This window comes from Erinaceus europaeus, chromosome 2, assembly GCF_950295315.1.
Source record: "Erinaceus europaeus chromosome 2, mEriEur2.1, whole genome shotgun sequence".
Taxonomy (NCBI): domain Eukaryota; kingdom Metazoa; phylum Chordata; class Mammalia; order Eulipotyphla; family Erinaceidae; genus Erinaceus; species Erinaceus europaeus.
In genome coordinates, this window is record NC_080163.1 from 64760693 (window position 1) to 64787229 (window position 26537).

Here is a 26537-nt window from a genome sequence, read left to right on the forward strand (position 1 = left end):
CTTCAGTTCATTCATTTTTTTTTTTTCTCTAATGTGTGATTCCCCAGGCCTCCATTCAGAGAAATAAGACTAGGAAATGAAATGTCATTAAAAATTAGAAAAGCAAGAATACATAGAAACAGAGGACCCTCAGCTAATCGAGTTACCAGACACGAATTTTAAAGTTGACTGCGTCACAGAATTAAAAGTAAAGATGATGAATTTCAGTACAGGCCTAGAAACTTGAAGGAGAAAATAAAGAATTGAATGGAATTGTTAGAACTAAGAAAAAATGAAAGACTCAAAGAATAGACAAGAGAAAGAACAAGGAAAGTAAACATGTTATATTTTATATCATATAACATGCACCTCACCATTCTGGCCTTCCAGAAAACCTTCAAATTACAATTGCCTTGAGACACTGAGGAATGTCATCATATGTAACATTTACTATACAATAAGAGTGCACTGAAGACATACTTAGTACTAAGAAAGGAATATATAAATTGTGAGAATATATATAGAAAGGAATATATAAATTAACCAGTTAGTCTAGTTTGTTCCTGGAGTAGAGTTGCACTGGGATTGAACAAAAAGGGAAAATTTTCCACAAGTTAAAATATGAGGATTGAGAGTGATATGTGTTGAAGTCATAACAGGTTGAGTTCTTAGCTATTAAGTTTGACAGAGTCAGAATTTCAGTTTTGTGCTATTAAACACAGCGATGTTTATACTTAGCAGTAATTTGCCACCTTTAAATCCTGTGCAAAGAGGGGGCTGGGGGGGGGGCGCACCTGGTTAAGGGTTAAGTGCACATAGTATAAAGCACAAGGACCCGCATAAGGATCCCAGTTCCAGCCCCCAGCTCACCACCTGTAGGCGGGACATTTCACAAGTGGTGAAGTGAGTCTGCAGGTGTCTATCTTTCTCTCCCTCTCTCTATCTCCCCCCTCCCCTCTCAACTTCTCTCTGTCCTATCCAAAAAATTGAAAAAAAAAATAAATAGCCACAGGAGAAGTGGATTCGTAGTGCAGGCACCAAGCCCCAGCGATAACCTAACCCAGAAGGAAAAAAACAAAAAAAACACCATTGGTCTTTTACAGCTTGTTTCAATTTTGTGTGCTGTTCCTTTTAAAAAATATAAAAATTGTCATGAAAAAATCATATAGAATCACTGAGATAGAATAAAATGGGTTTCAGGTAGTTAATACATTTTATGTTCTGATTGAAGCTCTTAAATTATGTGTATGCGATTAACTGTAATCTCAGATTACTATTTAGGTTTAAGAAATATGAGCATGGTTGAGGTTGGTGTTGTATTGGGCTTGGAATGAATGTAGCATTACTGCATTTGGTCAAAGCACTCGATTGAATGTCCTTGATTTCTCTTTGCAGGCCACCTCCACCACAACCAAAAGTGTCACCTCAGGGAAATCTAATTCCTGCTCGTCCTGCTCCTGTTCCACCTCTATATAGTTCCCTCACTTAATTTTTTTTTTCAAATCTCTCCTTTTGTGGATATCTTCAGGGAACTGAGCTGATTTTTTTTTCCTGATATTTTTCTTGAAAAGCCTTTCTTCCTGCTGCAACTATGAATGAAAAACAAATTACCACAAAAACAAACTTTACTAATACAGAAAAAAAAAAAAAGTTGAGTGGTAGGAATAAAGAAATGTAAGAAATGCAGTAAAGCCAAGGAATTTAGAATATCTTTTCACTTCAGTCGTTGAATAAGTCTTTTTTTAGTCAAATGTCTTGTTAAAGCACTTACCATGGATTACGTTACTTTTAACACATTATTGTAATGGCTCTTAAACTGATTGCATTGGTTTAATTATACCATTATGTGCTTCAGTATAATTTTGAACTCTGACCTTAGTTATCATTAACATAGCTTCTGGTTAAACCTGGGGTAATCTAATATCTATGAATACTGAATAATTTGGCTGCTGATAATGACTAATATTTTTCATCTTGCATGAATTAACAATCATCAGATACTAGCATCTTTTCTATTCCATTTGCTACATGAATAAACAAATATTCTGTCTTTAAAAAATGCATATACTATAATTCAAATATCATAATATTACTTTGGAAGTACAGAGTACACTGAAAATAATGTTATGTGTATATTCACACAGTTACCTTTCATTTTCTGGATCAGCTTGTGGATAAATGGTTCCATGGATTCTATAAATAATTGAGTCAATGGATCTGCCTATGGATATGAATATTAGAAAAGTTAACTTAATTGAAATTCTAATTTGCATCATAGCACCATTTTATATTAGAATTATTTTAAATATAGATCTTAAGGTACGAAGTATTTAATAGAGCTAATCAGGTAGGCTGTTGATTCATGGCTCTAACAAAGCAGGAGCAATTATAATATCCATGGAGCTGTCATAAAAACCACTTGAGAATGTCATGAGCACTTTAAGTCTAAGATATGAATTTTTAGCGCTTGCTATTAATGTAATTTAGAATGTTTACATTTGTTAAAGTGTGCTGGATCATGTTTCTCTCTCTCTTGAAACTAATGTTCTCACAGAAATAAGGCCGGAGAAAGGAGAGAAGAAAGTTTTCTTAGATATGTGCAAAAAAAAGTATGGTGTCTGAATTATACCAATTGTGTTTCAAAAATGAATTTTTACTAATGGAAAAATGGTGTGAATGGTAAAATTTTAAGCACTTAAACTTTTTCATAGCCTTTCATATTTCATAATAAAGTTTAATAAGTTTAACTGATTTTCATTAGTTTTTCAAAAAAAATCAGTTTGTGTATATTTACAATAAATAAAATACTTGAAATTGTGTTTTTCTTGTCATCCAGTAACTTCCTGACTACCCAGCTATGTATTTATTACTTTACACATACCTTATACATTATACTTTTAGCTAAAACACTAGTCATTTTTTATAAATATTATCTTTCACCAGGTTTTTAGACTTATATTTAATTGTACACGATGCCTTTTGTTCCTAACAGTAGATTAGTTTTGAAGAAAACTAATTTTAATTCTTTGAAGCTGACACATTATTTCAATAGCAGGCATATATTGAAAACTGTAAGCAACCCCAAATGATGATTCTTTCTTTCAAATTTAACCTCTGAATGGATCTATATAAGACTCAAATGTTTGTGTCTTTAACTCATAGTAAAGTTTTGCAACTGTAATTCATGTCACAAATTTTAGAGTTGATAATATATTAACTATATAATAACATATATAGAAGTAGGTAAGTCCTTGGATATTTGATTATTTAAAAAAATTTCTAAAAACCTTGATGAATCTGCATTTTTAAAACTTTTATATATAGTCACATATACTTTATATGTTTTCACTTAGGTTTGTTTTTGATTTAGTTTGGATTACTATGAAACTTTGTGTAATTTCTTGGTTGTAGATGCCAATTCAGAATGTGAAAATACTAAAGGACTCCCTTACAATCTGCTAATAATGTTTTAATAATCAGACATAAATCATATGAAACTTTGATATCAGTGTTTGACAATATGTTTGCTCAAAGTATTGCATTTTTGCTTTCTATCAAGCAGTTTGTCTAAATCTCCAGACATATTAAGCATAATTCATATTTACAAAGTAGAAATCACATTTTATCAAATTCTGGAAATGCCTACTAAGACCCTGCCACATTGATGTACTTAATGTGAGTTTTGTCTGGACCATGCTTCTTGTTAAGGAGAAAGTTAACACATATAAGAATTATATAAAGTCTGTTCCATTAAAGATAAAATGTTGAGTCAAAAATAGCTAATGAATGAACTCGAAGGCAAGATATTTACCATTAGTCATCAATTAAGCTGCTGTAGCATTTGTACTACTACTGTGAAGCAAGATGAAACAAACTTTAGTTCATCTTTTTCTTTCTTTCTTTCTTTCTTCCTTCCTTTCTTATTTACTTATTTATTTTTACAGAGAGATTAGAGCACTGCTTAGCACTGGTTTACGGGGGTGCTGAGGATTGAACCTGATACCTTGCAGCCTTAGGCATGAGTCTTGTACAACTGTTTTGTTGTTTCCTGAGCCTAGACTTATCTATTTTGTAAAAGCAATTTTAGCCCCGCATTGGCTATTGCTGTTGAGATGCAAGTGTTATTTGATCTGCTCTGCTTTTTTTCATCATTTTTTAAATTTGTTATTAATAGAAGATTGTAAGATTTCAGTGTATCTATTGTTCCACACCACACCACACCCACCCCCGAAGTTAAGTGTCCCCATACTCCCACCTCCCAAAGATAACCACCATAGTTTTCATCATAAGTCTTACAGTTTGCTTGCTTCTGTTTTGTTTGGATTTTTTTTTTTTTTTGGTGGCAAATTCATGTAAATCAGATCTCTAGATTCTACATATGAGTGAAACCATCTGGTAGTTGTCTTTTTATTTCTTTACTTATTTTGTTAAGCATGATCACCTCCAGTTCCATCCATTCTGTCTCAAATCATGCTATGCTTTTTTCTATTTAAGATTACCCTACTGAAATTCTGTGCATACATAAGATTTCATGACGGTTGTCAGTCTCTGATGATTCCACAATGAGATTTTTTTTTTCATGTGTCTGTGTTTCTGTTAATTCGTGGGAGATTGAGTCTTTAGAATTTGAAATGAAACTGGGATGACTCTAGGAGGGATTTTTTTGTTTTGTTAAGAGACAGAGATTGTGAGCAGCAGAGGAGATAGCTCCTCCCAGTGCTGTTGTTCCACTGGGCTCCTAGGCTTGCTAGCCTCAGGGCCAGGTAAGCCTGAAGGGCCACCCCCTTATTCCTTCTGGGACAAACATTTTTCTTTTATTCTCTTTATTTTTAAAATCTTCAATTTACTTATTATTGGATTATTATTCGCTGCTTGTAAAGCTTCCCCATTGAAGTTGGGGACCACAAGTCTAATAATAGAAGAGTTTAACCTGCTATGCCGCTGCCTGGCCCCTTAGTTTATTAAAAAAAAAAAAAAAAAAAAAAACTGGCAGGAATTGTAACAAATGAGCACACCATGAATGTTAGTTCTAAGAAGTCCACCCACGCCAACTCAGTCTCCTGGGAGGGTCCTGGGGCTGTTTGCATTACTGCAAAAGGCAGGCTGGAGGGAGGGCAGCAGATGCGGCATAAGGGGGTGCAGATTGTAAGAGGTGCAAACTGCTGATGGTGAGCGCTCATGGCCAGGTTAGCAAGCCGGGGCACCCATCGCCCTGTGCAACCACCTCGCGAGAAAGCTGCTCTGGGAACCGCCAGGAGACGGTGGGGCAGATCAGAACGTCCCGGCCGGTGGGCGGTGGCCAGACTCGTCTCTGAGCGGCCCAACTGCCCCCAGCCCAGTTCCAGCAGCTGGGCAGCCACACACCATGCTCCTTCCAGTGCTGCTGCTTGCGGGGCTCCGCGGCTTGCTAGCAACAGGGCCAGGTAAGTCCGAGGGCACCCCTTTATTCCTTCTAGGATAAACTTTTTCTTTTCTTTTTCCTTTATTTCTTTTTTTAAACCCTCTATTTACTTATTATTGGTTAGAGAAAGAGATATTGAGAGAGGAAGGGGGAGATTCAGAGGGAAAGAGTCAGAGAGATATCTGCAAGCCCTGCTTCACCACTTGTGAAGTTTTCCCCCTGCAGGTGGGGACCACGGGCTTGAACCCAGGTCCTTGAGCATTGCAATGTGTACACTTAACCAGGTGCACCACCGCCTGCCCACCCCCTTTTTCCTTTTTTTAAAAAATATTTTATTTATTTGTTTATTTTGGATAGAAAGAGAATGGGGGGGCGAGGAATGCGGAAAGACCTAGGTTCAAGCTCTCAGTCCCCACCTGTAGGGGGAAAGCTTTGCGAGTGGTGAAGCAGCGTTATAGGTGTTTACCTCTCTCCCTATAATCCCCTTTTCCTCTCAGTTTCTGGCTATCTCTGTCCAGTAAATAAATAAAAATAATACCAAAAAAAATTTAGAAAGAGAGACCTGTAGCCCTCCATCACCACTTTTGATGCTTCCCTCCCTGCAGGTGGGGATGGAGACATGAACCTGGGTTCTTGCACACTGTACCTTGTGCACTCAATCAGGTGTGCCACTGCCCAGCTCCGAGAAATTTTTTTCTTTCGTTAGATCTTTACCTGTTTCAAAAGGTGGCTCAGCTCCACTAAAAACCCTAATCTTTGTAGGGTTTTTGAGTATTTCCCTACTCTTTGGATTTTTTTTTTTTCTGTCAGCCAGGCAAACAGGATCATGTTTGGGCACTCAGTAATAATGTAAAAGTGACACATGAGGAGGAAAGATAATTTTAATAAATTCAAGGACAGAATTGTTATTCCTTTAATTTGGGTGTGGGGCAACTTTTATTGTATGTCTTTCATGTACTTTATAGTACTGCACTCAGAACACCAGGTGAACTTCCTGAACTCCACTCAAAACTGCAAAACTTTGTCTCCCCTGAGATCTCAATTATCCCTGTAGAGTAACTTGTATTGCATACAAAAATAAATTGTTCTACATTATAAAAAAAATTCAGCATCATAATGACATGGATGCATTACAACAGAATAAGAAGTTCATTATAAAAATACTACAAAAACTTAAGGGAAGTTTCAGTGTAAATAACAGTTTTAGATTTTTTTGTTTGGCATTTTATACACTTTTATACATTTTAATACAATTTGTATTCAATTTTATACACTTTTATACAATTTTTAATTAATCAGAAAAATAAGTATGAAAAAGAAACTATGACCTTAAAAAATAAATTCATCAATTTTTGAGTCCTCTCATTCCTTGTCAGTATATGGAATGTCTTTTCCCCTAGCCACATAGCATTCCATTATGTTTAGAAGCACTATTATTTATTTTGCCAATTCATGTATTAATGGACTTTTTGTATCATTTCTAGACCTTTTGCAACAGCTATTTTAGGAAGCTTATCTTCCAGAAAATAACCTAGACTGGGTACTTTAAGCAACAAAAATTAATATTCTCATAATCTAGGAGGCAGAAAGTTAAAGGTAGGGGTGTCATCAAGGTGGAGGGTGGGTGGTTAGAGCTCTTTTTTTTTTTTGGCTAGCAGGCAATAGACTCCTTTTCTGCTCATGACGACTGCTTCTTTGAGGAAGTCAATGCTTGATTCTGGCTCCTTAGACCACTTGGCCATCCTGACACATTCAGGACTCCTTTGAAAGCAGGAAAAATATCTATTTTTTTCACTATATTTTATTTGTTGATTGTTGGATTGAACATTGGCTTACAATACTATGAAGTAAGAAGTTTTGATTTTATACTTGTTTTTTAAATTTATTTATTGGATAGAAACAGACAGAAATTGAGAGGGGAGAGGGAGATAGGGAGAGAGACAGAGAGACACCTGCAGCCCTGCTTCACCACTTGGAAAGCTTTCTCCCTGCAGGTGGGGACCAGGGACTTGAACCTGGGTCTTTGTGCACCGTAACATGTGTGCTCAACCCGGTATGCCACCACCTGGCCCTGATTTTATACTTGCATATGTGTATAAGACTAACCACACTTACCAGCAAAGTTCTAATGACATTACACCAAAGAAAGCAGCTCTACCTATAATCAGTTTTATTCTTGCAAGGTTGTTTGCTTTGGTTATTTTGTATTCCACATATGAAGGAGATCATCCCATATTCCTCTATAATTTTCTTACTTCACTTACTATACTTACTTTGATTTCCATTCATTTTATCCCAGGAAAATGTAATTTCATCTTGTTAATGGTCAAGTAGTATTTCACTGAATATTTATTATACACTGTTTTTATCCAGTCATCTGCACATGGGTAGGTGATTTCCATGTGTTGGCTATTGTGAACAGAGCTGTCGTGAAAATAAAGGTGCATAAATCCTTTTATTTTATGGCTTTATTTCTATTAGTTTTATTGCTACCAGGGTTATTGCTGGGGCTGTGTGCCTGCACAGTGAATTCACTACTCTAGGCAGTCATTTATTTTTATTTCTTATGTTATTATTTTTATAGAGAAAGAGAGAAATGTAAAGGAAAGGAAAGGAGATAGAGATAAAGAGAGACACCTGCAACACTCTTTCACTGCTTGTGAAGATTCCTTTCTGCAGATGGGGATGAGGGTTTGAATTGGATTCCTTGTGCTTGGTAGTGTGTTCTTCACTGGATGTGTCAGCATAAGGCCCTCTCCCTAAATCCTTTTGAATCATTGTTTTCATAATCTTTGGGTAAATGTCTAATAATGATTTTTATGGATTTAAAGAGTTTTTACTTTTTGAAATACCTTTATTTATTTGTTTTTGGATAGAGACAAAGAAATCGAGAGGGTAGGGAAAGAAACAAAGAGACACCTACAGCTTTTTTTCACCACTTGTGAAGCTTTGCCCCTGCAGGTGCGGAGCAGGGAGGAGTTTAAACCTATATTATCCTTGTGTGCACTTAACCAAGTATCCCTCCTTTCTACTTTTTCAATGAATCTCCATGACTGCTCAAGTTCACATTCACTCCAGCACTTTATGAGATTCTCTCACTTTCCCCCACTCTGGCCCTTGTATGCAATCTTTTTGATATAAGCTATTTCCACCAATGTAAAGTGCTATCGCATTGTAGTTTTGGGTTTTTTTTTTTTTTTTTTTGCCTCCAGGGTATTGCTGGGGCTCAGTGCCTGCACCATGAATCCACTGCTCCTGAAGGCCATTTTTCCCTCCTTTTGTTGCCTCCTTTTGTTGTTGTAGCTTTATTGTTATTGTTGATGTCATTCATTGTTGGATAGGACAGAAAGAAATGGAGAGAGGAAGGGAAGACAGAGAGGTGGAAAGAAAGACAGACACCTGCAGACCTGCTTCACCGCTTGTGAAATGACTCTCCTACAGTTGGGGAACCGGGGGCTGGAACAGGGGTTCTTACGCAGGTCCTTGCCCCTTATGCCACGTGCGTTTAACTGGTTGTGCTACGATACCCCTCATTGTAGTTTTTATGCCCATTACCCTAATAATAAGTGATGACAAGCACGTCATGTGCCTGCTAAACATCAATATGTTTTCTTTGTAGATGTGACTATTCAGATATATTTCTCTGTTTCATTTGGGCCTCTGGATTTTTGTTTATTGGAAAGATAGGAGGCAACAGAAAGAACCAGACATCACTCTGGCACATGTGCTGCCAGATCGAACTCGGGACCTCATGCTTGAGTCCAAAGCTTTATCACTGTGCCACCTCCCGGACCACGTTATTTGCATTTTTATTGCTAAGTTGGATGAGCTCTTTATATATTTTGTCTGATGTATGGCATGTAAGCTTCTGCCATTCTGTGAGTAATATTTTTGTTTGGGTGATGGTTTCTTTTGCTTTGCAGAAGCTTTTCAATTTGATAGAGTCCCATTGGTTGATTTTTGTTTTAGACTTCCTTGCACTTGGGTCTGTATCATCAAAGATGCACTTGAGATTTAGTTGGTAAAGTGTTCCACCCATATTTTCCTCTAAGTATTTGATAATTTCTTGTCTAACATCCATGACCTTGATCTATTTGGAGTATACTTTTGTTTCTGGTAAGATAAATATTTATTCAATTTTTTTTCTTTTAAAGATTTGCATTTTTATTTGTTATAACCATAAGTGTTGCTATTCTATAGAAAACAACAGTTTTCTCTTGTTTGATTTTTTCATATGCAACAGTTTGAATTCTATATTGATAGGGCTGAAAATACATATTAGTTAACCAAGCAGAACACAGATATTTTACTTTACAACTTACACCTATGATAATTGCCCAAGATGTACATAAAAGTAGATGGTTTCAGGTCTTATTGTAGAAGGGCAATTTTGATATCTGCTGTTAGGTATGTTTACAAATTAATTAGGTTTAAGACACTGTTATTAAGACTCTTGTTTTTTTCATTCAGATTTTCAAGATATATTTCTACAAATTATAACTCCAGAGAAAATTCAAGCAAATATAAATGATTCAGAAGTAGAAAATGTAAGAAATACTTTCCACAATCAAAATTATTGTTTGGCATTTCTTTTTTTCTCTTTTTTACCAGAGCACTGTTCAGCTCTGACTTTTGAGGGTATGGGGAATTGAACCTGGGACTTGAGAGCCTCAGGCATGAAAGTCTGTTTGCATAACCATTATACTATACCCCCACCCTGTTTGGCATTTCTTATCTTCATGATATAACAGTATAATCTATCATGTCCGGGAGTGGGCAGTGGGGCACCTGCTGGAGCTCACACATTATCATACACAAGGACCCAGGTGCAAACTCCTACTCTCTCATCTGCAGGGGGGAAGCTACACAAGCATTGAAACAAGTCTGCAGGCATCTCTTTTTCTCTCGCACTCTGTAGCTCCCCTTCCCCTCCCAAGTTCTGTTTGTTCTATCAAATAAAAGAGAAAAAAAAGGAAAGGAAAAGAAGAAAAGACAAGAAAAGAAGAAAAAAGAAAGGAAAAGAAAAAAGAAAAGGCCACCTGGAGCGGTAGATTCATTGTATAGGCATGAAGCTCCTGGTGATAACCCTGGTGGCAAAAAATAAATAAATAAATAAAAGTATATAATTCCTTTTTTGTTAACCTCCAGGATTATCACTGGGGTTCAGTGCCTGCATTACCAATCCACTGCTCCTGGAGGCCATTTTTCCCATTTTGTTGCCCTTGTTGTTGCACCCATTGTAGTCATTATTGTCATAGCTGTTGTCGTTGGATACGACAGAGAGAAAATGAGAGAGGAGGGGAGAAAGATAGACACCTGCTTCACCGCTTGCCAAGTGACCCCCTGCAGGTGGGGAGCTGGGGGCTCAAACCAGGATCCTTATGCCAGCCCTTGTGCTTTGCGCCATGTACGCTTAACCCGCTTTGCCATCACCCAGCTCTCAGTATGTAAGTTCTATTATAGTATGAACAAGTATGCGTTACTATTGACAAGGGATTTAAAATGTTGGTGATAAAAACAAATACATAAATTAGAATGGTCTGTTTTGTCTAGATTTGTCAGTGCCTCCTAATGGAACTTTTTTTTTAAGTACAGAAAAAGATGTAGGAGAATTAGAATCTTACCTGATACATGATTCTGATGAAGATGAAAAGTTTCTTTTGAAGGACGATTTATTTAATTTAGATACAGAGAAACTGAAGGGGAAAAAGGGAAGCTAGAAAGAGAGCTACCTTAAGCACTACTTCATCACTTATGAAGCTTCTCCCCCTCAGGTGGGGACCAGGGGTTTGAACTCGAGCCTTTTCTCATTCTAAATGGGAGCTCAGATCAGGTGAACCACCTAGCCCCAAGACAATACTTTCTTCAGAATGGATAGGCAAATTCTCTTTAACTGAAGCCTCAGTCCTTAACCTCTATCTCTGTATCTATGCCTTCTCGGAAGAAACACTTTGTTATGTAATTTTTTGCCCAGAAAGGAAGATACTTTATCTTATTTGATTTATTTAATAAATATTTTTCCCTGTGTGTTGTATATATAACTAACTGCATGATAACTGACTCTAGTTAAAAGAACTAATGCCAGCAACTGGGGCTTCCTTCTTCTTCTAGCGTTTGCCCTTCTTCCGTAGCCAGTCAACAGCGTCAGGTTGAAAGCTGTCAGGAGCTGCTTGTTGCTGGCTTTGAAAGTGACTGGGATCCATGTGGATTCAGTCGGCTAGGAAGGATCGTCAGTTTCCCCAATGAATGGGTACTCACGGGATGCACCACGAGAAGGTCGATCCAATGCATCCCTGGGGCTTCCTTATAAGTAACCAATCTTTTAGTAACATTTTAATTTTTAAGTTTTATCAAGGTTTAATCTACACATCAAAGAATTCACCCTTTTTAATACAGCTCGGTGATTATGGTATGTTAATTGTATTAACTAAAACATCAATACAACTCAGTTTTGAAAAATTTCTTTTGTGCTAAGAAGTTCTTTCTTGCCTATTTGCTGGTTTCTACTTCCACTCCCAGTCCGTCCTTTGCAATTGCTGATATTTTCTTTTTAAAATATGTATATAGCTTTAAATTATCATTATTTATTTGATAGAAAGGGTAGGGGGAGATAGGGAGAGAGACAGAGAAACACCTGCAACACTGTTTCACCACTGGCAAAGCTTTTCCCCTTCAGATGGGGACCAGGAGCTCGAACCTGGGTCCTTGTGCATTGTAATATGTGCATTCAACCAGGTGCACCATCACCTGGCCCTCTAATGATATTTTCTATTTCTCTTTTTATATATTTTTTACTTTTGGATAGAGACAGAGATAAATTGAGAGGGAAAATGGAGATAAAGAGAGAGGGAGAGACACCTGCAGCATTGTTTCACCGCTGGTGAAGTTTCCCCCCTGCAGGTAGGGTGCAGAAGGCTTGAACCCAGTTGCCTGAGTATTGTTAGATGTGTGTTCTATACCAGGTATGTCACTGCCTTGCTCTGATGTTTTCTTTATTTCTATAATTTTCGGTTTTACGGATATTTCATTTGAATGGAAATAGACAAATAGGGAGGTCTCTGTACTGAGTTACTGTAACATGAGTTTTTCTGCTTCACCTGATTTATTAGTAATTTGTTATGTTTTAGTGAATGTAGATTACCCATTCACTAGATGATGAATATGTTAGTTGTTTTTAGATATTGATACTCAGGAATCATTTTCTAATGAATATTTAAGTGTAGAAATATATTTTCCTTTCTCGTGGGTTGATTTCTAGCTATAACATTCCTGTATCATATGATAAGTTTATACTTAACATTAAAAAATGCCAGGCTGTTTTTTGTTATGACTGTATCACTTTACATTTCCCATCAATCTTTAAGTTGGAACAAAAAGATGATAGTACAAAAACATTTGATAAACATGATAGTCAGAATTGAACACTCTAACTCTGTTTTAGAATTTTATGATATATGGTAAAAGCAGACCCAGAGACATATGGCATAGAAACATATAACCAATCTGGGAGTTGGGCTGTAGCACAGCGGGTTAAGCGCAGGTGGTGCAAAGCACAAGGACCGGCATAAGTATCCCGGTTCGAACCCCGGCTCCCCACCTGCAGGGGAGTCGCTTCACAGGCGGTGAAGCAAGTCTGCAGGTGTCTATCTTTCTCTCCTCCTCTCTGTCTTCCCCTCCTCTCTCCATTTCTCTCTGTCCTATCCAACAATGACAACAACAATAATAACTACAACAATAAAACAACAAGGGCAACAAAAGGGAATAAATAAATAAAATAAATAAATAAAAATTTAAAAAAGAAGAAACATATAACCAATCAATAGTGTGAAAGGGGAAGCAGACATGGATAGAAGATATTCCAGCAAAGGATGGTGAGACAAAAACAGTTTTTAAAAACCTCTCTCAGATGTTTTATATATATGTTTATATATAAATTGCATATATGCTGGTCGGGAGGTAGGCAGCAAAATAGTTATGCAAAGAGATTTTCATACCTAAGGCTCTAAATTCTCAGATTTAATCCCTTGCACTGCCATGACCCAAAGCTAAGTAGGTCTCTGGTAAAATAATAATAATAATAACAATATTAATAAATAAGTAAATTATATATATATATACTTTTATGTATGACACATTTGAATGAATACAGTCCTCTATGTCTCTTTAGGTGATATAATTTTATCTCTATCACTTTTAAATTTTTCCTACATTGTTTTTTTGTTTTACTTGTACTTCTTATCATGGATCTTACTGTGCTTGTGTTCATGGATTCTTGTTTTTATAATTTATAGCCATTGTCAAATGACCTGCATATCTCTGAAGAACAATTTCTGATGGTTTTGCTCATATGTGTAATAGCAGTAACTTAAACATATGAATTTGTTAAAAAGAAAAAAAAAGTAGACAAAACATCACTAAGACTTCATGGAAACTATGGTGATTATCCTTGCAGGGAGACTGAAGAGCCAGGGGGAGTGGGGAGAGCACAGAACTATGATGGTGGGTGTGGTGTGGAGTTAGTCCCCTGTAATCTTATGATTTTGTAAGCTGTTATGAAATCACTAATAAATTAAAAATATGAGAAAGAAAGCAGTACTTGTTACAAAGATAGTTAAACCTATTTTTTTGTGCCAAATGGAGTCAGCTAAACTAGAATACCCTTATACTAAATGAAGTCACGTGAGTAAATATCAGGGCACAAACAGTTTGAACTTTCAGAAGTTTAAAATGCAGTTACATGTAGACTTCCATTGCATTGAGTTTGTGAGAGTAGAATGGATTATATAATGCATCAATGTTATGACTTTTATATATTGCTAGAGATTTTTTAATTACCCAGACTGATAAGCTGTAATCGAATTATTTGAAATATTGTTTGTAGAGTTTAATTATGTAAACTGCTTTTGCTTTGCATTATACTTGTCTTTACTCATAGTTGTTCTGAATTCTCTAGGAAGAGATCTCCTATATTATCCCAGTAGATGGGAAGCAATATACAATATACCTTAAGAAAAGGTAATTTTGAATTCCTGATTTTTATGTCATTTTATTAATATGAATTTATATATATACAAATGGGATATTAAAGAGAAATTGTTTAATTCTTCTGATTACTTTTAGTTATTTAAGATATTCTCCTATTAATCAAGTTTTTGGCACTGTTACCTCAAGTACTTTTTTTGTAAATGGAGGTGAGGGTGGGAGGAGAAACCATAAACACTCATTTACTGAGGATTATTTTTGCTTCCTTTTACCAGAGCACCACTCAGCTCTGGTTATGCTGTAGAAGTTGAGCTGAAAAAATAAAATGTAAAATGGTGATTGAAAGATAGGTAAGCCTAGACTCTAGTAACCCAAGGGTTAAGTAATTACAGAACAGACCTGAATTCCCAGAGGAAAGAGTGACTCTCGGAGTTTAGGGCTGTTACCAAAGACAGAACCTTGAGCGTGTGGAGAAAGAGATAACTGCAGGGCCAGACAGTGGGAAAGAAACCTCCTGGGAGCCTGGAGTCAAAAAAAGATAACCACAAGGTCATAATACCCCCCCCCCCATACTCCCCCATATGCAGATGATAGATAACTACAATTGTAAAACTGTCATGTAGTTACTATGTAGACTTGAGCTTTGTCATGTAGGCTATTCATTCTGAGCCCTATATAAACCTTAACAGAACTTAGAGTGGGGTCCAACAATAGAGGGCTGCTGTGTCAGTGTCTCGGTGTTTTCAGCCCAAGCGCTAGCAAATAAAGACTCTTTGTTTTTACATCACTTTGGCCTCTTGGTGATTTTCTTCGGATAGCTGGACCCAACAATGCTTGGTTGGCCCTGGGAAATCAAACCTTGGACCTTTTGTGTCTAACTCCAATGTACTACTGCTGCATTGCCTCTCAGCCTGAAAAAGTAATCTATAGGAATTAACATTAGCAGAAACAGCATGATTGTATAATTAAGGAAAAATTCCCCAGTAAGAAGGAAGGTTTGTAGCTGATCGACTTGGATTTAATTCTTGAAACAGGTTCACAACAAGATTATACGCTGCGATGGGAGCTTGTAAATAAGTTATAGCAAATAATACTATGCACCACCATTTTTTTGAGAAAATTACTCTCTGGTGGAAATTCTATTGAGAAAGTATGGCTTGAAATTAATTTGTGACTTAGAAAAGGATAGTTCAATCAAATTTTGAATGTAAAGTCGGGCTATGTGGTCTAAGAGAAAAAAGAACTCAACATCTGTGGAAACAAAGGGAAAAGCAAGGATCCAGATGAAGAAAATTATAAAAATAAGCATAAAAATATGAGGGAAGCCATGGGGGAAGTGATGTTATTGAAGTTTGAAATGTAGATGATTTAAAGATGGGAAGTGTTATCTATAGTGTGAAGCATGCCAGAGTTGTTTTACTTGACTTCAAACTGCCTTTTGCACTGCACAGCTAGTAGATCATGAATAAGCTGTGTGTTATCATTAGTAGTGACAAAATTTCCATCAGCAGCTAGACTGGGTGGTCTAATTTGTCTAAGTTTGGGGTGAAAATCAAAAGTAAAATAGCATAAGTATAATGACTAATAGAGAAAGTTTAACTTAGACTGGTAGCTGCAATGCCTGTGTAGTTTTAGTACTGCTTAATATGACTTTTACGTAACACTTCATTATAAAGTTCATTCTGTATTCATGATAGTGACATTTAGAAAAGAACAGGAAACTCTGATTATCCTATATGCTCTCTATATCTTTTGAATCTGTATATCATTTTCACTTGCCCTTATTATCTTCCTTAAAGGAGCTCCTTTAGATGGGAATATTATTTTCAGTAGATACGTATTATATTGCATAAAAATGTATACATGTCTTAAGAAAAATGCTACCTTTATCAAGGTAGTCCTTTATCCAGGGCTGGCAAACTTCTTCTCTAAACACCCAGATAGAAGTATGTTACTCTGAGGGTCACACTCTCTTGTCAAAATGACTCATGATACTGTCCTATCCTGAAAATGACAATAAGCTATACGTGGGCAATCAGTGTGATTATGTTCCAACAAAAACCTTAATTACAAAAAAAAAAAAAAAAGAAAAGAAAGAAAGTTTAGACTGCCTGGGGTTGTTATTTTGCTAGCTATTGCTTTGTAAAAGTCCAAATAATAGATTTAAAATAAATTCTCTCATTCTTTTTGTTACTCAGGTATTTCTTAAGTGAAAATTTTATGGTTTACTTGTATAATCAAGGATCTATGAAAGCTTATGATTCAGAAGTACAGGTATACTTTGAATTGTTTTTTCCCCAAATAATTTTATAGGGCGGGTAATTGTTTGGCATACAGTTAGTGACACACCTGGGTACAGTTTCTCATCTCCCCAGGATAGGTATCTGAAAAATATTCACTCCCAACTTAGGCCCTTTTCCAGCATCAAACAGCAGCACCCCAGTGTCCTCTCTACCTTCTCCCTCCCCCCTTAGTGCATAGAGTCCTTTGTCTGGTGCAATCCCTGCACCCAGTCAAAGTCTTATCTTGTGTTTTCCCTTTCTTGTTTCTTAAGTTCTACCTACAAGTGTAATCACCCAGTATTTATTTTTCTATTTTTGACTTCTCTCACGTAACAAAATTCCTTCAAGATCCACCCAAAATGGAACAAAGGAGATGAGTACACTATTTTTAACAGCTGGGTATTATTCCATTGTGTGTATATACCACAATTTTCTTATCACTCATCTGTAATTGTGCATCTGGGTGGCTTCAAGTTTCTTTTATCAAGAACTTCACACTCTTCGTTTTTTTTTTTTCTGGTTCAGATATGTACTCATCCATGATAACATTTTTTGCCCCCCATTTCCTTTAGGTTCTTTTTTTTTTCTTGCCTCCAGGGTTTTTGATGGGGCTTGGTGCCTGCACTATGAATCCACTGCTCCTGGAGGCCATTTTTCCCCATTTTGTTTCCTTTGTTGTTATTACCATTGCTGTTGTTGTATAGGACAGAAAAAGATAGAGAGAGGAGGAGGAGATAGGAGAGAAAGATAGACACCTGCAGACTTGTAGGTGTGGGGCTGGGGCGGGTGGTGACACAGCTGGTTCAGCGCACATGTTACAGTGCTCAAGGACCCAGATACAAGCCCCCAGTCCCCACCAACAGGGGGAAAGCTTTTTGAGTGGTGAAGCGGGGCTGCAAGTGTCTCTCTGTCTCTTTCTTTATCATTCCCTTCCCTCTCGATTTCTGGCTGTCTCTATCCAATAAATAAATAAAGATTATGCAAAAAAATTTATTATAGCTCCATTTAATCTTGGGATTATGATTGTCCTTTTTTTTTTTTTTTGTCCCCTGTGTTGTTTTGTACATCTATAGGTTAACTGAACTGTGGATAGACACTAAACTTTATATCTATCACAGACAGAAATGCTTGATTTTTTTTTTACCATGATTAAATTTTCCTGCATTTATTTTTTTTGCAATTTTGGCTTTATGTATTTATGCTATTAAAAGCACTCACATTTAAATATTTATATCATCTTAAAGTAAAATGCCTATTATGAAATATCCCTTTTATCTCCAGAAGAATTTTTTTTTTGTCTTGAAGTATGCATTTACAAATTTTGCTTAGTCAAGGGAAGGACACACCCATTTGCACTGTGTTCCCACTTAAAGAAAGATTTGGGCTAGATAAAGTCTGTCTCTTTGTGGAGTATTTGTGCTCAGAATTGCAACCCACGCCTTTCCAGCTTCCCGTACAGCTCTTCTGTATTATCTGAGGGTTCTGTAAGTTTTTGTTTTCTCTGAAGACTCAGTCTAGGCACAATACTGGGCCTAGGGTAGGCTCAGCAGAAGACTGTACCCTCTGGGAGGTTTAATCTTTTCTTTAGGTAGCCACAAGTAGTTCACTGGCATTTAGACCTCTGCTCCACCCACCGTTAGTTCATTCCCACAGATATTCTTCTGGGACCAAAATATGCAGGCTGGTCAGACTACACTCTCGAGACGGTGTATTTGAGCAAGTTGTCTTTTTCTCTCCCTTTAATCTATTCATGATCTTCGTTGTAGGTGTTTATTTTTAGCATAATATTAGATAAAAGAAATTCATATTCAAAATATTTGTCTTTTAACTTATGACCTAGATTTACATGTTGGAAAATTATTATAGGGGTCAGGTGGTGGCTCACCTGGTTAAGCAGACACATTACAGTGCAGAAGAACCCAGGTTCAAGCTCCTGCTCTTCACCTGCAGGGGAAAAGCAAGTCTGCAGATCTCTCTGTCATTCCCTTTCTGTCTCCCCCTCTCCTCTCAATTTCTCTGTCTCTATCCAATAAAAAATAAATACAATATTTTTAAAAAGAAAATAATTATATCTAAGACATGGAGTAACAGTTGGAAGTAGAAGCATAAAACAATGATCTCCAGAATTAATCTGTAAAGGGCAACTAATGAAGGGAGAAAATAGGAAATGCAAGGAGACAGTTCACTGAGCGCAGAGTCCATGAAAAATGTATAGAAATTTCTATCAGTTATAAAATAAGTCACTAGAAAATTTTTATCAGTTTCAAAGTCATTGTTTTACTTTTTTTTTTTTCCAGACTCAGTGCTACTACCAAGGATATGTTGAAGGATATACAAATTCTATTGTCATACTCAGCACATGCTCTGGACTGAGGTTTTATGTGTTTTCTGTCATTGATATGAAACACAATGATTGTATTTAACTTTAGTGATTTATTGAATTTTATATAAGTGTAGAGCTACAACACATTATTTAGAGTACACTTCTTTTTTTTTTTTTAATAATTCTGTTCAGGTTTCTCACTATAGGACGCTCAATTAAGTCCTATTGACAGAGCTTACATTTTACCATACACAAGGACCTAGACTCAAACCCCTGGCATCCAAATGCAAGGGTAGAACTTAATGCTACAAGTGTCTCTCTTTCTTTATCCCTTTGTACCTCCCCTATCCCTCTCTATTTTTGTCTCCAGTAAATAAATAGATATTTCCTATTGATCTGTGCCTATTTTAATTCTAGTACTATTGCACTGTTTTGATTTCTATAGCATCTTTAGAAATTTATGTTTCTTTGGCCTTCTTACTTGGTTTTACTTTTTTTAACTGCAAAAAAAGACAATCAGTTTAACCATTAGAGTTGAACAAGTTAAATTTACGATAGCTTAATCTTTTCAGTACTTTTTATTTATATTTAATTTTTTAAATGGTTATTAACAGTATGTTACAAGAGTGTAAGATTACAATGTATAATTCTACATCACATGCATCACCAAAGTTCTGTATCCCCACCCTCCCACCTCCCAAAGATAACCACCATACTTCTCACAAGTCTTGAAAACGGTTATCTTGCTTCTTGTTTGATGATTTATTTATTTATTTGGCAAGTTCAAGGGAATCAAATCTATAGATTCTACATAGGAGTGAAACATCTAGTAGTTGTCTTTCATCTCTTTACTTAACTTCGCTAAGCATAATCACCTCCTAAAGGACATAATATCATCTTTTGGATTGCAGAGTAGTATTCCATGGAATATATATCCCATAACTTTAACCAGTCACCTGTTGGTGGGCATTTAGGCTGCTATGGTGAATAATGCAGTTATTAATATAGGGTTGCATATAAATGCCCAAGGTTGGTATTGTTGGATCATAAGGTGTTTCAATTTTTATTTGTTTAGGACAGTCCATACAGTCTTTTAAAAAATATTTTATTTATTAATAAGAAAGGCAGGAGAGAGAGGGAGGAAGGGAGGGAGAGAGAGAAAGAGAGACATCATTCTGTTATATATACCATCAGGGATTGAACCCAGATCCTCGCACTTGAGAGTTCAATGCCCCATTCACTGTGCCACCTCCCAGAACACAGTCTGTACACTTCCAACAGTCTGCACTCACACCAGCAATGTAGCAGACTTCTTTTTCCTTTGAGCCTTGTCTTCCCACTTGCAGGGTGTTGCTTCGCAAGTGGTGGAGCAAGTGTGTAGATGTCTGTCTATCTCCTGTTCTGTCTTCCCCTCTACTCTCAGTTTCTCTTTGTCCTATCCAACAACAACAACAGCAACAAAATTGGAAAAATGGCCTCCAGGAGCCATGGATTTGTAGTGCAGGCACTGAGCCCCAGCGATAACCCTGGAGTCAAATATATATATGCAAATTGAGTTCTGGCACTAAATATGGCAGAGCAGTACTCTAGTCTTTCACTCACTCACTCTCTCACATAAAATAAATAATTAAAATAATATTGCCTTTAAGTTTTATCCAGACAGTGTACATAAGCAAAGTTAACAAGCACCATTCATTAATTACTGCTATGCTTCAAGGAAATAAAATTGCTCATCATATGCTGGCATTACATAGCATAACTATTTTTCAAAATTAATACAAACCACAGAGAAAGAAAGATTTCTATTTGAGGTTGATTACATTAAATTACTAATTTGGAGATCAAGAAAAGAATTTGATCACTGCAATGCTGTGTACTTGTACACCAAGTAGAATTGTGCACAGTGATTACATAATTTATACCTCTTACGAAAATAAAATGGAAAATACTTTTGCGTATTAAAAAGATCTTTTGCCTTTTTGAAGACATCTCCAAAATATAACTAGTCACAATACTGAGCTTATAAATCTTATGTTTTTGTTTTGTCTGAATTTTACAGTATATAATTCATTACACTTATGTTTTATCCTTAATTTTACAGAGGAATATTGCAATTTGAAAATGTCTCTTATGGAATTGAACCTCTGGAATCTACAATTGAATTTCAGCATGTTCTTTATAAACTAAAGAATAAAAACAATGACTCTGCACTTCTTACTAGTCATGACCAAGGCATAAAACAAAACTCAGTGAATTATGTCATCTTACTGAGTAAAAAAGTGAGTTGTGTTTCCTTTATTAATACTTTCAAATTGATTATTGCTTTTACATAACTTTTTTTTCTATTTCTTTTTTTCTTTTAGTGAGTTAGAAAATTTTAAGGTTGCTGAATCATAATTAATCCATTTTTATTTGTTTAAGGACAGGCTATACAGTCTCCCAAAGGGGCTGCCTCAGTTGGCATTCCCAACATCAGCATAGCAGAATCCTTTTAGCTCCACAATCTCTCCAGCACCTATCATTTCCCGTTTTGTTAATCTGGCCATTAGCACAGATGTGAGATGGTATCTCAGTATAGACTTAATTTTCATTTATGTAATTATGAATAAGTGAAGTGCTGCTTCATATGTCTGTGGGCCATGTGCATATCTTCTTTAGAAAACTGTTTCATTGTTTGGCACACTCTTTTATTGGGTTATTATTATATTTTGTAGAGTTGTGTCAATCCTTTATAGATGTTTGATACAAATTGCTTGTTGGATGTGTGATGTGAAAATGTCATCTCCTATTTACTAGATGCCTGGCTATCTTTGTGTAGTGTGCATTCAGTGCTTAGAAGCTCTTTAGTTTGATGTAGTCCCATTTATTTACTCTTGTTTTAATTTCCCATGCCCATGAGGTTGAGTCTCCAAATAAATCTTTTGACTTAAGAATCTGGCAATTTTTCACCAATGTTTTCTTCTATAAACTTTAGAGTTTCTGGTCTGATATCCAGGCCTTCGATACATTTTGATGTATGGTATTAAATGATGGTCTAGATTCACGTTAATGCATGTGGGTGTCCAAATTTCCTAGCACCAATTATTAAAGAGACCTTCTTTGCCCTTATCTCTCTATATATGGGCTTATTTCTGGGCTCTTGATTCTGTTCAGTTGATCTGAGTGTCCATTTTTATTCTAGTACCATGTGGTTTTAATTACTGTTGCTTTGTAGTATAAACTGAAGTTTAGAGATATGATACCTTCTTCTTTTTGTTTTTTTTCTTTTGACTATTAGTGTTTTTTTGTTGTTCTAAACAACTATTTTTTTTTAACAAGTTGTTCAATTTCCTTGAAAAAAGTGCCATGGGATCTTGATAGAGATTGCATTGAAACTGTAGATTTCTTTTGATAGGATGGCCACTTTAATAATGTTTATTCCTCCAATTCAGGAACAAGGATGTTATTATATTTCTGTGTGTCGATCTCTGTTTCTTTTAACAATGCCCTATTGTTTTTTCTGTAAAGATCCTACATCTGTTTTTTATTTTTTACTTATTTATTAATGGGAATAACGAGAGAGAGAAAGAATCAGACATCACACCAGTACATGTGCTGCCAGGGGTTGAACTTGGAACCTCATGCTTGAGAGTTCAGTGCCTTTTCCATTGCACCACCTCCCAGATCACAAGATCTCTTTCATGAAATTCACCCCAATGTATTTTATCTTTTTGGGTTCAATTGTAAATGGGATTGGGTCTTTTTTTATTTTCCTTTCCTTGGACTCCACATTTGTATTCAGAAATGCTACATATTTATGTTTATTGATTTTATACCCTGCTACTTTTTAATTATTAACTACTTACAGTTATTTTTGGTAGAATCTTTACAGTTCTCTAGGTATATTGTTATGTCATCAACAAGTAGTGATAGTTTAATTTCTTCCTTTCCAATGTGTATACCCTTGATTTATTTTTTTCTTGTCTGCAGTGGCATGGTGAATAATAGTGGACATCTTTGTCTTGTTCCTGATTTTAAGGGGGCAGCTTTAAGTTTTTCTCCATTGAGAATGATGTTAATGGAGGTTTGTCATAAATGGTCTTTATCAGTTTCTGAAGTGTCTTTATCATAAGTGGCTGTTCAATCTTGCCAAATGCCTTTTCAGTATCAAATTATATGATCACATGTTTTTTTATCAGTTTTTGTTTATATGGTGGATTACATTGGATGATTTGTGAATGTTGAACTATTCTTGTTTCTCAGAGTTGAATCCTACTTGGTGAATTATTCTCTTGATATATTGTTGGATTCAATTTGGCAAGATTTTGTTGAGAATATTTGCATCAGTGTTGAGCAGCAAGTTTTTATTTTTGGTAGAGTTGTTTCTTGCTTTGGGGACCAGAGTGATAACAGCCTCATACAATGTGTTTAGAAGTTATTCCCCCTTTTCAATTTTCTGGAAGATTTTGAGGAGAATCAGTGTTCTTCATTGAAAGCCTTAAAAGAATTTTTTATTTTATTCCTTTCCCTAGAAGCCTGCAATAATTTTTCTTTGTTGTTGCTATTCTTACTTTTGGATAGTTTTACCATAGTGTGTCTTGGTATGTGTATGTGCTATTTCATGTGCAGGAATTGAGTGCTTCTTCAGCTTCCTGAATATTTTTTGTTTTGAAAATTCCCAGGTGTGGATAATTTTCTGCTGTGATTTCTTAGAATATAGTCTTCATTCTTTTCTCCCTCTCTACTTCCTCAGGGCTCCCAATCACTCTCACACTTAGCTATCTGAAGGAGTCTGCTATTTCACAGAGAAGTGCTTCATTTTTCCTAAACTTTTTTTCTCCAACTGTATTAGGTTCACTGAGTGTGGTAGTTGTGTCCTCTATAGCAAATTTTTCTCTCCGCCATCTGAATTAGTCTATATGCTAGGCCTGATACATGGGCTGGGACTGCATTTAAAGAGAACTTTACAGTTTGCAGCTCTATTTGAAGCTATTTCCTATGTATTTCTGCAGTGAGATGATCTATGATTTCTTAGATTTGTGTCTGTATTTTTGTTTCTTGTATTGTATCCACAATGAGTTTTCTGAGCTCTGTGTTGCTTTTTCCAGATCTGTGTCTGGTCATTTGTAATTTTTGATATCGCTGTTTGTATTGTATTTCTTAGCTTCCACATTTGGTGTGACATCTGTTTTTGTGCCAGTAAGTAACACTGTGGCGGCTATGGTGTTGGATTTCCCTGGGAGAAAGGAGATTCTATCACATGTTGCCTGGCCAGCTTAGTATGTATATTAATAAATGGCCTCACTGTTCTGTTTCCAGCCTCTGGTGTGTAACAGAATAGAAGACAGCTTTCTTCTAAGTGCTCAAAAAAGCCAGGCAGGACTTATTCCCCTAGCTGGGTGCCAGGGTCAAGCAGCCTAGAGAGATTTTGTTCTCATCCAGGTTTTCCCCCTTAAAACCTGGTGAACAGTACAGTATTCTATTGCCCTTGAGTTAACAGGTTAATCACTCAGAAACTCCCCACCTTCCTGCCTCCAACAATGTGTCGTAACAATCAAGATGATTCCAGCTATCTCTTAAGAGAGGCTTGTAAAGTCCTGAAAGTCTCTTCACAGTTTTTTTGTTTCCATCCACTGGCCACATATACCTGTACTTACCTGAGCCTTAGTACGTTTTTGAGGAAATCCCAGTTGTAATTTGGTGAGTTTTCATGTTACTCTTTTATTACTTTATTGCTTTAACTTGTTAATCAGGGAAGTGATATGCATTAGTTACTACTCCATGGCCACACCTCTAAAAGTCCTTTATATTTTTTCTTCATTTTTAAACAAAGCACCATTCAGCTCTCCAATAACTGGTGCTTAAGATGGAAAATGGGGGGGGGGGGAGTTCACGTGCAATTCTGATGAAATAACTGCCTAATGCTTTTGATATATTTTGAAAAAAAAATATTGAGTAGTTGTAGCATATACTTTTACTATAAGAACAGCTTCAATTTTTCTGTTTGTTTGACTGGGGGGATTAATGGTTTACAGTAAATACAGTTGTTGATACACGTGTAAAATTTTCTCTATTTTCTCTGAAACACTACCACCCCCAGCCTAGGTCCTCCTCTACCATCATGCTCCAGGGCATAAATGCCTCCATCTTCCCCAACCCAAGTCCTTTAATTTGGTGCAATATACCAAAATAGTTTAAGTTCTACTCTGTGTTTCCCCTTTCTGTTCTTATTTCCCAAATTCTGTCCATGAATGAGATTATCCTATATTCGTATTTCTTTCTGGCTTATCTCACTTAACATGATTCCTTCAAGCCTATCCAAAATGAAGTGAAAAAGGTGAATTCATCATTCTTTTATATCTTTACTTAGTGAGATATAATTCTTAGTCCATCATTTTTGTTGACTCATTTGCTATCTTTTGTCATGTGAGCCCAGTGTGTTGACTTCTGTAGTCACAGTTTCTACTTCTTTTTCCTTATAAATGGATCACAATTTATTTGTTTGTATGATTCACAACTTTTTGATTTTAAAAAATGGGCATTTTTTTAATATTATGTGTGGTAACTCCAGAAGTCAGATCTACCCCCCCCATTATAGTTTGTCATTGTTACTTGTGTTTGTAGTTGTTTATTTAGTAAATTTTCTAGATTTATTTTATATTAGACTAGAATTTATTTCCAAATCCATTCTTCCTTTAGTCTAGTGGTCAGATAATGATTTCACAGAGCTTTTCTTAAATAATTTAAATCAGGAACAACTATAGAAACATAAAACTTTGCTGGTTTTTGCAAATATTTTATTTCTATATGCATTCCTACAATGCTTATCCTTGTTATTTATAGTTCTACCTCATTCTTCATTCTTATGTGTTCAGTGCCACATATCTCGTTAGTGGAAATACAAATTGATATAGGCATGATAGACAACAATATGAAGGGTCCTCATATTTTTTAAATGAGCTTCCATATGATTCAATAGTCATATATATATATATACATATATATATATATATATATCCATAAACATGAAATTATATCTAGAAGATACATCCCCCTCTCCAGTGTTCCTTTGCAGTATTATTCAAGGTAGCCAAGATATAGAACCCACCTAAATGGATGAAGAACAATAGTAATGTATTCTGGTGTATCTGTTTGACCAACCTGGAGCAATTACTGTCTGCTTACAATATTTCCACGACATACTAAAAAAAAAAAAAAGAGTGTCCTTTTGATATACCTATGTGGTTGTGTCAGATAAGATCATGACATGGAAGGAAAGCATGAAGAGGATTTTTCTAGCTCAAAAATAACCATTTAAATAATAAATTATTTGTATTGCTACCCTTCTCCTCTCTCCTCTCCCCCATTGAAAATCACACACACACACACACACACACACACACACATACACACACACATTTTGGAGTTTATTTATTTTGCCAACAGGGTTATTTACTGCTGAGGTTTAGTGCCTGCACAACTTTACAATTCTCAGCAGCCACTTTTATCACTTTTTCTTTCTATTATTTATAAAGATAGAATTTTTATAAAGATAGAAATTTAATTTTTTATAAAGATAGAAATAAAGCAG

At 35.9% G+C, this 26537-nt stretch overlaps 2 protein-coding genes across 3 annotated transcripts in view; both read left to right on the forward strand.

The window, feature by feature from the left end:
- Positions 1–2798, forward strand: part of ADAM9 (ADAM metallopeptidase domain 9) — a 68897-nt gene extending 66099 nt beyond the window's left edge. The window contains exon 22 of the mRNA XM_016185397.2: positions 1375–2798. Within this exon, the coding sequence (XP_016040883.1) occupies positions 1375–1468 (94 nt within the window). The 3' untranslated portion in view covers positions 1469–2798. The remainder of the gene's footprint in view (positions 1–1374) is intronic.
- Positions 2799–5082: 2284 nt separating this feature from the next.
- Positions 5083–26537, forward strand: part of LOC103107902 (disintegrin and metalloproteinase domain-containing protein 32) — a 79713-nt gene continuing 58258 nt past the window's right edge. For both annotated transcript variants that reach the window (XM_060182254.1, XM_060182259.1), the window contains exons 1-6: positions 5083–5402; positions 9851–9927; positions 14334–14395; positions 16561–16630; positions 18942–19018; positions 21069–21246. In XM_060182254.1, coding sequence (XP_060038237.1) covers positions 5345–5402; positions 9851–9927; positions 14334–14395; positions 16561–16630; positions 18942–19018; positions 21069–21246 — 522 coding nt within the window. In that variant the 5' untranslated portion in view covers positions 5083–5344. The remainder of the gene's footprint in view (positions 5403–9850; positions 9928–14333; positions 14396–16560; positions 16631–18941; positions 19019–21068; positions 21247–26537) is intronic.